Genomic DNA, 10,975 nt, shown 5'->3' on the forward strand with positions numbered 1-10,975 from the left:
ACCTAATCCTTATCACCACCCGGTGAAGCTGCCACTCTTAGTCTTGATTTTTCAGAGGAGGGAAGGAAGACTCAGAGAAGTCAACTGACTGATCCAAGGTCACACAGGTCCAATGTTCACATTTCAATGGTAGTTCTCTAAAGTTTACCCCTTTGTTATTCCACCCTTAGGTTTCTAATTTGAGTTAGAAATACATATTATATGTGTATATACATGTGTATGTATGTATGTATATCGTTTCTGCATAGTCAATTTCCTCTCATAGCAATTCCGTGTGGATCAGAGTAGAACTTTCTTCCATTGGTTTTCCAATGGCCGATTTTTCAGAAATAGACCCCAAGGCCCTCTGAGGAGACTCGAACTTCTAACCTTTCAGTTAGCAGCCAAGCACATTAACCATCTGCACTAACCAGGAACTCTCCTGTGCAAGGGTAAAGCAAAACTGTATGGCTACGAAATCACAGAAATCTTTATGAAGCAAAAATATCACCAGGTGCAGCTGTCGTTTCTCAACATAGCCTTTCTCCACGTCTCCTGCACGTGGCTGCATGCACTTCCGTTCCCGGTGTTTCCGTCTGTCTAAGCCTGCGCTCTTGGACTTACCCCACGTCAAACCACCGGCACGGGCCTCCTTGAGAGACTCCAATCCTGCTCCTTGTACATTGCCTTTGGGTTTGGGCAACAAATAAACAAGGAGTCTGAAATGGCAAGAGCAGGACCGTAGGGTAGACGGAGTAAGCTTTCCCAAGACACTCTCATAGGACAGCCCTTGTTACCATCAAAAAAAGAGCAGCTGCTTTATCGTGACAATGTTCCCCCACACCGCTTCCTGGCCCCTTCCTCACCGGTGCGGCTTTCCATTTTCTTCCTATGAAGCCACAGTGATTGTCTTATGACCTTCAAGAATATCTATCAAGACGACCCCTTTGGCATCCCAAAACACAGTGACCATAGCCTATTGAGGTGACCTGCCTGTCTTGAATTTCATCGACCCAGTAAATCCCATCGGAAGGGACTATTTTGACTGGACCCTCCTAGGACGAAAACAGGTCTTCCCGGGAGAACTTATCTGCAGCCACACTGATGGCAGAGACTGCAGCACATTTTGTTTGGAAGACACCTGGGTATGGATGGATGCACTCCCCGATAGCAGTACTCTGTAACTTACCCTGGTACTCATAACTATCAAATTATGCGATACACATACACAAGGGGCTCCAAGCGTTATCAGAAAATTTCCTTTCTCTTTTCATTTCTCCATGAAGCCCCTGCAACACATAAGGCATACATGTGTGTTTGTATTTATGCCTGTGCATGTAAGTGCGTGTATGCCCACCCCCTGACCATCCTTCTGCAGATGGCCTTTCCATACCCTGGGCATACCGACGGGCACGCGGGCACATACAACATGTACACCAAATTTTCGGTATCTTTTATGTATTGCACTAGAGGCGAAGGAAATGAAGCAGGCCTACTCAGGACTAATCACATTCGAAGTAAATTGAAGAAACGGGATTTTTTTTAATGCACACAAAATAAACCGCAAACAATCTTTACTTCTCAGAACATCGTGAGACACCCGGGGCTGTACATGAAGATGTGCGTTCAGGAGCACTTTACACAAATTAGCCAGGCTCAAGGCCATTTCCTCTCCTTTCCATCCCGGCCTCCTAGACTCACAAACCAAACCAAGCCATCGTGCCTGGGGATGAGAAAGAATGGGAGTGGCGGGGGCGTGGAGAGGGAGAGGCTCCAGGGGGAAGAGAGAGAGAGAGAGAGAGAGAGAGAGAGAGAGAGAGAGAGAGAGAGAGAGAGAGAGAGAGAGAGAGAGAGAGAAAAGGATCAAGGGAGATGGGGAGAGACGGGTAGAGGGAGAGGGGAGGAGAGAGAGAAGAAGAGGGAAAGGAGGGAGGGCTGGGCAGGGAGGTGGGGAGAGGAAGGGAGGGGAGAGGAAGGGAGGGGAGAGGAGGCAGATTTTGATGAAGCCAAGACATCCGGAGGCCTCCTGCCTCTGGCTCTGGGTTATTTGCCCTCAAGCACTCCATCATTGCATTCCTTTCTGGCTTTATTTGGAGACATTAGAGGGAAAAACCATCCCAATAGTGAAGAGGGCCTTTTTGCCCGTGTGTAGCTTCTGGATTCCCTTACTCAATGCCCAATGCATATGTCGCGCCAGATGGTGCCGACTCTTGGTGGCCGATTCAGCTGCTCAAGAACATGGTTGTGCTTAACCTCATCAATTTGACTCTGCTTCAGTTCATCCTGGGGTAGGAGTGTGATACCGATCGGTTTAATTAGTTTAATGAGGGCTCGGGGAACTGGTCCACATTTTGAGATTGTTGCACAGAACAAATTGGTTTGCCTCGCTCCCTCCTCGATCATTTCAGCGTTCAGAAGGAGAAGGGCTCTCAAGGCACCACTGAGGAGAGGGATTTCCACTCCTCGCTCACCCGGGTCACTCCTGTCAGAATGGTACTCCAGGGCACCTAACAGTACCCTCCAGGGAGGAGCCAAGCACTGTGCCAGCACCCACAAGAACTGGAATCAGAGAGTCAGTTATTCAAAGGATTTATTTCTATAGCGAGATCTTGAAATATGCTAACGTGTCAATTAGCCGTATGGAAGTCTGAAATCTTCCATGGAGGAATTCCGGCTAAAAGATAGCATCGAGGGTTTTTTTCCCCACTTAAGTGTGGTCTCCAAAGTGGGGTGCCCAAGGAGGCTCTTTGAGATTTGGGAGTAAAATATTAGGATGCACGTATGGCTGTCCATCGTGTTGGACAAGGAAAGCTAGTTAATAGGACTGCTGTTCAAATTTGCACACCGACCACTATTGTCAAAGATGAAGCAATAGAAGCCGCCCCCCCTCACCTTCCACAGTCTGAAATTGGACAAACATGCAGTCAAGATGCATTGGTAACTACTGATAATTGGGATGTCAAAGTTGGAAACCTAAAGAAGTCGGCAGTAGGTAAACTTGGCCTTTAGTGATTGAAACCCCCCTGAAGATCACATGATAGAATTTTGAAAGACCAACAGTTTATCCATTGTAAATGCCCCCCCTCCAAACAACATAAACGGCAACTGTAAACATGGACATTGCCAGATGGAATATACAGAAATCAAATCAACTACATCTGGGGACAGAGATGGTAGAGAAGCCCAATATCATCAGCCCAAAGGCCAGGGGCCAACTGTGGAAGAGACCATGAATTTCCAGATGCAAGTGCAAGTTGAAACTAAATAAAAGACTTTAAAAGGCCACAGAAGCCAACGTAGGACCTAGAGTGTATTCTGCCTGGATCTAGAGACCATTTCAAGAACAGATTGGACAAATGAACTGTTAATCACTCAAGACCAGACAAGTGGTGGGATGACATCAAGTGCATTCGACACAAAGAAACTGAAAAGTCATTTTTAAAATGGGGGGAAAGAGCAAAATGGATGTCAGAAGAGAGTCTGAAACTTACTCTTGAACATAGAGTAGCTAAAGTAAACAGAAGAAATGATGAAGTCAGAGAGCTGCTGGACAGATTTCAAAAGGTGGCTTGGGAAGACAAAGTATTCAAATAAAATGTGCAGAAACTTGGGAGTTGGAAAACCAGAAGTGAAGACTTGCCCAGCATTTTCCAAGCCGATTTAACTCAAGAAAAAAAATTCAAGCATCAAGTGGCAACGTTGAAGGATTCCATGGGCAAAATATTGAATGATGCTGGAAGCATCCAAAAAAAGATGGAAGGAAGTCATGAAGTCACCGTGCCAAAAAAGAATGATTAGTCTATGTTCATTTCAGGAGGTAGCACGTGGCCACGAATCTATGTGCTGAAGGAAGCATGGAAGAGCTCCAAGTGGTACTAAAGAGAATGGAGAAAAGCTAGTTTGCAGGAACTGCCAGACTACCAGCTGAAATATTGTTAACAGACGCAATCCAGGAAGCTCTCATTCATCTGTGACAAATGTGGAAGATCGCTACCTGGCCAACACATTACAAGAGATCTATATATTTGCCCTTCCCAAAGAAAGGTGATCCTTCAAGAATGCATAGATGATGGGACAAAAATCAATATCATGTGCCAATAAACAATGCCAAAATTATATAATTTATAGAGATCGTTGCAGCAGTACTTCAACAGAGAGCAGCTAGACATTCGAACCGGACTCAGCAAAGGACATCACACCAGGGGTAGCGTTGCTGAGGTCAGCTGTCTCTTGGTGAAGGCAGAGAATTCTAGAAAGGTGTTGGTGCTGTAGTGACAATGTAAAGGTATGGTTCACAACCCACCATGGAGAACACTGCAAATAATGAAAATTCCCCCAATTCCGGAACCTCCCTTGACCAAGAGACAATCAGCAAAGGTGTGCATCTGGGATGCAGTCGGCCACTGCACTTACTTGTTAGGCTGTGCTAACAATCCGAGAAGCTAGTCTGGGTGAAGAACACGCCCTCCGTATTGAAGGGAAGCCCCTCAGGCACCTGTGATAAACGGATGCTACAACTGCTGGCAGAGGTCTCGAAGCACTCACTCCTGGATACCAAAGATGACGGCCTTCCGTCATGGGAAGTCCACCTCAACATGAAACCAAAATCTTCACGAGGGGCCAGGATCGACGTCCAGGTCACCCTCGGCATCATGACAAATGGGGGGACCATTGGTGTTGTTAAGAAGGTTGTTTAACTTGCATCCAAAGTCGGCGCCTGTGGAAGGGGCCGTCGGGAAATCAAATGACACACTGTCTTGGGAAAACTGTTGCAAGGGACCTTTTCTAAGTGTTAGAAAGTGAAGGTGTCGCCTTGAGGATGTGGGAGTTACATAATCTGGTGTCAGTTTGAGGATTGGGAGTGAAGGGGTGGGGTCTAGCCTGCCATTCATTGGATAGCCAATGAGGCCTCTGTGTGGGCATGGACTTCGCCTAAGAATTCTGGAAATCCTCACAAGGCAGGAGAGACTCTCTTTCTCTCTGCTCACTCCCTGAGAGACACTCCACTGACAAGACAGATGTCACTACACTGATCAACTTGTGCCCTGGGAACTGGAGGAGCCACGTGGAGACCCCTGCCTGTGCTGAGATGCTTCTACCATCACTGGCTCCAAAAGACTTTGCACCCACTGGCCTGTGATCTTCCTGCATTTGGCGTCATTGCATGTGTTTCGTGAGTCTGAAGAGAACTTTATAGATTGGTGTGATTGAGTACTTTAGAGAAACAAATCCACAGAAACTCATGTATAAGAGAGGGTTTTATATAAAGGGTAAGTGCACATCAAGAAAACATCCCAACCCAGTGCTGCCCAAGCCCACAAGTCCAATATTAACCCATTAACCTATATGTCCGACACCGATCCACAAAGTCCTCCTCATCTCACAAAGCAGACGCAACGATGCCAACTGCAGGAGGAAAGCCAAATCAGTGAATGTGTAAGCCTCTCAGCACTGGCAGGGGTCTCCACATGGCTGCTCCAGTACCCAGGGCTGCATCAGGCGAGGTCCATGTGGCTTCTCCTTGGGGATGTCTTGCAGGAAGTCAGCCTTGCAAGCTGAAGCAGGGAACTGGCTAAGACAGCTGCACCCTGGTCCGACCATCACAAAGCAAGAGATCCAAGAACTAGAAAGGCGAGGCTCACCGAGCCATTTATCTCTCTACCCTTCAATTAACCCCACATGTGTTTATGGGCCAGGTCGACACAATAAACTAACTAACTCAATTGGTATCAGAAATATGGGCTAATATCGGACTTTGGAGCTTGGACTGGACTGGGTTAGGATGCTTTCTTAATTTACAATTACCCTTTATATAAAACTCTCTCTTATACACATATGTGTGTCCATAAATTTGTTTCTCTAGTCTACCCAGACTGACACAAGGACTACGAGGTGGCTGATTCAAAGGAAGTTCTTTCAGTCACCTCAAACGCATGTAGAAGCCAGACAATGGAATATGGAAGACTGAGGAATAATTGGTACATTTGAACCGGGGTGTTGGTGAATAGTAAAGATGAAGCTTTTGACTTCCATAAAGAGTTACAGTCTCACAAATCTTAGGGGAGGTTCAACTCTGTTCTATAGGGTTGTCATATGAGATAGTTAAAAGTTTATTGTGCCAACCTGGCCTATTGTGGGGTTAATTGAAGGGCGGAGAGATAAATGGCTCGGTGAGCCTCATCTTTCTAGTTCTTGGGTCTCTTGCTTTGTGATGGTTGGATCAGGGTGCAGCTGCCTTAGCAGTTCCCAGCTTCAGCTGGCAAGGTTCACTTCCTGCAAGACATGCCCCAGGAGAAGCAACATGGACCTACCCCGATGCAGCCCTGGGTGCTGGAGCAGCCGTGTGGAGACCCCTGCCAGCACTGAGGTGCTTACACATTTACTAATTCGGCTTTCCTCCTGCAATCAGAGTCATTGTGTGTGTTTTGTGAGATGGAGGAGGACTTTGTGTATTGGTGTTGGACATATGGGTTAATGTTGGACTTGTGGGCTTGGGCAGCACGGGGTTGGGATGTTTTCTTGATATGCACTTACCCTTTATATAAAATGCTCCATTATACATAAGAGTTTCTGTGGACTTGTTTCTCTGAAGTACCCAGACTAACACACTGTGAGTCAGAATTAACTCGATGGCAGTAGTGAGTGTTGAGAAGTTTGCCAAAAGAATGATCAGGTCTGTCTTGGAAGGAGGACTGCCAGAATGCTTCTTAGAAGTGAAGATGGCAGGACATCCTTTGGACCAGTTTCTCAAGACCATTCACACCCTTTGGACTGGTCTCTCAGGAAAGGCATCGTGTTCAATGAAATTTAAAAAAAAAAAAAGAAAGAAAGGAGACCTTCAGTGAGATGAACCGACAGTGGCTACAGCAATGGGCTCAAACATAGCAGTCCTGGTGAAAGTGGCCCAGGACCGGGCAGTGTCATTCCACTGAATGCAGTGGTGGCTACGAGTTGGAACAGACTTGATGACACTGGATAATATCCACATCTTGTTGTTGTACATTTCTACCTTTTGTATGTTTTATGATACATGTATACAACATGAGTATATGAAGGGGCTTCAAAAAGTTGGTGAGGAAATTTCATCATCTTTTAAAAAGAGTTTTATTGGCACACAATGCGTAGCTCATACAATTCAACAGTTCAGTCCTATGGAGAAGAGTTGTACCATCATTACCACAACGTCATTGTCTTTTCATCCCATTTCCCATGCACTCTTTGAAGCTCCCTCCATAGCTCATCTGGCGAGAGGGGATGGGGGGAATTCTCATGTTTCTTCTGAAGGGAGCATGTGGTCAGTAAAGCTGGGGTGCGTAGCTCTAGAAGTCCACACCACACTGGGTCATTGAGATTGGGAGGCAGGAGTCATAGAGCATGACGGAGGGATAGGCTTCAGAAGTTGGTCATGAGCTGGGACAAACACTAAGCCTGTGAGCTGGTGGGGACCCCCCCTTCCTCATCACGGACCCCAGAAGAGGAGCCGACCTGGTTTGGATGCTCTGAGGAAAGGGCTGGGCTGAGTGGGACAGGCACGCAGGAAAAGATGACTGAATGCACTCTAATCTGGGAGGGGGCAGCGGGGGGTGGCTCTCAACTGGACTCTGAGATAGGGAGGTGTTTACACCCCGAAGAGCTCTCCAGAATAGGCATTGGGGTCTTCCTGAGACCGAGTCACCACCTTGAACTGGCGCCGGAGAAAACCACCGTAACGCTTCTGGTTGTTCCACTTGAGCTTGGGACGGATACGCCGTAAAAAGCCCCCATAGCGTTTGTACAGGTCTTCGTGGCCTGCCGAGTCCTCGTCCCTGTCCCCCTCTCCGGCCACCCCCGAGCTCCTCTTGGGGTATTTGCGCAAGAAGCCCCCATAGCGCTTAACCTGCTCCTTGGGGTCTACCTCATCAGACCCTAGTGGCTCCGCCTCCATCACACCACCTTCTGGCTGCTCTTTCCCTGCCTGCTCCAGCTCGGCTCCCACCCCAGCCCTGCCCCACAGACCCCTGAGCTTCTCCTCCAGGCCCGGGCTCAGAGAGTCCTCCCAGGTTTCCGTGCTGGGGAGGAACCTGTGTTTCTCCAGCATCGTCACGAAGGGCTCAGAGGGGTTGGCCACCTCACCACGGGCATCTTCCAACAGGACCTTGCTCTCCAAGTCTTCCTGGCCCTTGAGCCCGAGGGTGAGCATGGTCAGGAGACCCTGGCATCGCTCCCACTCTCCAGAGGGCTGCACAGAGGTCTGGCATTCCAGGAAGCAAACCTGCAAAAGACCCAAGAAGACCACCATGAACCCCAAATCCACGTGCTCTTCCCACCCTGGAGAGTCAGCGTCCGATGTCGACACACCCACATTAGCTACCGGGGCTTACCACAGGGCTGCCCACCTTTAGGCTTCCCAAAGTGCGTAAAGGGAGGAGGTATGATGCCCTTGCAGAGAGGAGGAAGCAGGCTTAGAGAGCTCGGAGAGCTTTCCCCAGAGCCCACGGTGACAGGTGGCCACGTCAGGATGGAAAGTGAGAGCTTCTCGCGCGCAGTGCTCTGCTGAGTTCGCCCATCCTCTCCTCACGTCTGATTCCCAAGGGGGATGGTTGGCTCTCTGGGTGTGAAGGACGCGGCACTGTCTTATGAGACAGCAGCTGCACACAGTGGTAGCAGCACACATGAGCGGGTACGTAGGGCTCCCGACAACCCCAATAGAATGGACTCGATAGAGATGCTGAGAGAATCCAGTGAGCAGACACAGAGCTTACGATGTGCCAGGCTCTGTTCCCAGCGTGTCTCGGGCATTGATGATGCCTTTGATCCCCCAGCCACCCTGTTAACGCTCATCACCCCCTTTTTACATGAGAGAAAGTGAAAGGACCAAAGCCCACGGCTTTGGTGAGTCAATTTTGTGTCATAGAGACCCTATGAGACACAGGGGCACGGCCCCATCAGTTTCCTGGGCCGGGAATCTATGGAAGCAGACTGTCACCTTGATTTTTTTTGTCTCCCAAGGAGCTTCTAGGACATTCTAACCACTGACCTTTTGGTTGGCGACTGAGTGCTTAACCTTGTGCCCTCAGGGATCTTGGAACTAGAGCGCAGAGAAGTCGCATCGCTTACCCCAGGCCAACAGTCAACAGAGTGTATGAGAGATAATAGCGGACCTTGTGCCCAGGCCATCCAGCGCCACAAGCTCTCACGCTGAACCATGGGGATCTCCCGAGGCCATCGAAGGGCTTGCTGCATGTGCCTTAGTAACCAGGGCAGAGCATCACACATTCCGTGCTTCCCATCATCATCTCGTGCAGTTAGCCTCACCTTGCACCGAGGAAACAGGGGTGGTCAGTTCATCACACCCTGGGTGCCTGGACTCCAGCCTCGCTGCTGTCAGTGAGTGAGCCAGAGGGAGAAGCGGGCCTCGGAGCACAATCAAGGTTGGGCCAACAGGTGCGAGGGCTCAGGGGATGGGTCAAGGCTTTGATCTGGTCTCCCAGACACTGGTAATTAAGAGGTGGACAGGCCTCCTTCCACGGCAACAACTGGATTTGCAGGTGCCTATCAGCCCAGGGATGGCCTCAGAGACTACACACTGAACAGCTTGCTGCAAAGTCTGCGGTTCAAACCCCACAACCCCTCCTTGGGAGAAAGATGCGACTGTCTACTCCCATTCAGATGTGAAGGCTTAGAAACCCACAGGGGCAATGCTACCTTGTCCTGTGGGGTTGTGATGAGTTGGAGCTGGTTTAACAGCAGTGAGTTCGAGTTTTAAGTAGCAGCCTGATCAGGAGCCCTGGTGGTGCTGTGGGGCAAGTGTCGCACTGCTGACCGCAAAGTCAGGTCTTCAAATCCTCCAGCCATCTGTAAAGATGTCCAGTCCCAGAAACCCTAATCGGGTCTCTAGGAGCTGGACTCAACTCGACGGCAGTGGGTTTGATTTGCGTCTATCCATCCTGTCAAGAGACACCCTGCAGTGTCCACCTTGGGCCACTCATTACCAAACTCACTAACACTTAAGGAGTGGCACTCCCTGTGGCCTGCCTCCAGACTCTCTGGAAGCCTTGAGCCTCTTGCTGGGCCTGAGTGGAGCCCTGGTGGGGCGGGCCCAGGAGGTGATGGTGGTGGTGGGAGTGAGGCTGGAAACAGCAGCCTCAGGTGCCCAGGCTGTCCTTGGGGCTGGTAGGCCCCGCAGAGATGAGACCAGCCTCCAGAGAAAACGCCAGCCTCCCCGAGCATTATGGCCCGATTGCCTGTCCCTGGGTCTGGAAGACCCTGCCTGAAACCTACCAGTGGGTTGACAGGCTGGGGCCCATCGCGGGTCTTCACTGCGCACAAGGAGCATGGGGACAGGCAGTCTGTGGAGACGGAGGGCAGCGTAAGGAGGCAGACAGTCAGGAGCAGCCCCTGCCAGGCCATTTTGTCACAGCTGTTCCTGCTGGGGAAGGAGAAAGGAGAAGACTCTGAGACCCGAGAGCGTCTCTCTGGGGTGTGACCCGAGCCTACAGACATGTCAGGAGCACCCCAATGAGGATACTCTCGTTCTCGCCCACAGCCGAGAAAACAGGCGTGCAGGAGAGCAGTGGGCGCCCAAGGCCAAGGGGCAAAAGCAGGAAGAGTTGGAGCTCAGGGGCGGCAAGGTATGGCATGGTCCAGGCGGCCCGGGAAGGGAGGGGGCCATCTGAGCAGTGTCCAGTGACCACTGTGTGCTCTACCAGCAACCCCAGAAGCTCAGGCAGGGCGGGAGACGTCACACTTGATATTTCCCGTGGGTCAAGGCAGACTGTGTCATCTTGCTCCGTTGAGCGCAGAAAGGGAAGGAAGTGGAGGGGTGGGGTGGGGATTGACTTGGAGCGCCTCAGAGACCAATTTTCATCAGTGAGAGCAAGGCAGGTGCGGTGGCGATTTTCACGTGGTGCCATGACGTGCCACGTGCAAGACTAAGGAGCGTGATTGTGATTGTGTTTGCGAACTGCTCATGCGGTAGGGTCACCTGAAAGACCGTGTCCGAGGTTGGGACAGGGAG

The 10,975-nt window shown here is 50.1% G+C and overlaps 1 protein-coding gene across 1 annotated transcript; it reads right to left on the minus strand.

The window, feature by feature from the left end:
* Nucleotides 1-7,597: 7,597 nt before the first annotated feature.
* On the minus strand, nt 7,598-10,368 carry PDYN (prodynorphin). Its single transcript, XM_075563925.1, has 2 exons — nt 10,240-10,368; nt 7,598-8,230 (listed from the first exon to the last, which is right to left on the minus strand). The coding sequence occupies exons 1-2, from the start codon at nt 10,366-10,368 to the stop codon at nt 7,598-7,600; spliced, it is 762 nt and encodes a 253-aa protein (XP_075420040.1).
* Between the last annotated feature and the right edge of the window lie 607 nt (nt 10,369-10,975).

This window comes from Tenrec ecaudatus, chromosome 12 (assembly GCF_050624435.1).
Source record: "Tenrec ecaudatus isolate mTenEca1 chromosome 12, mTenEca1.hap1, whole genome shotgun sequence".
In the NCBI taxonomy this organism is placed as follows: domain Eukaryota; kingdom Metazoa; phylum Chordata; class Mammalia; order Afrosoricida; family Tenrecidae; genus Tenrec; species Tenrec ecaudatus.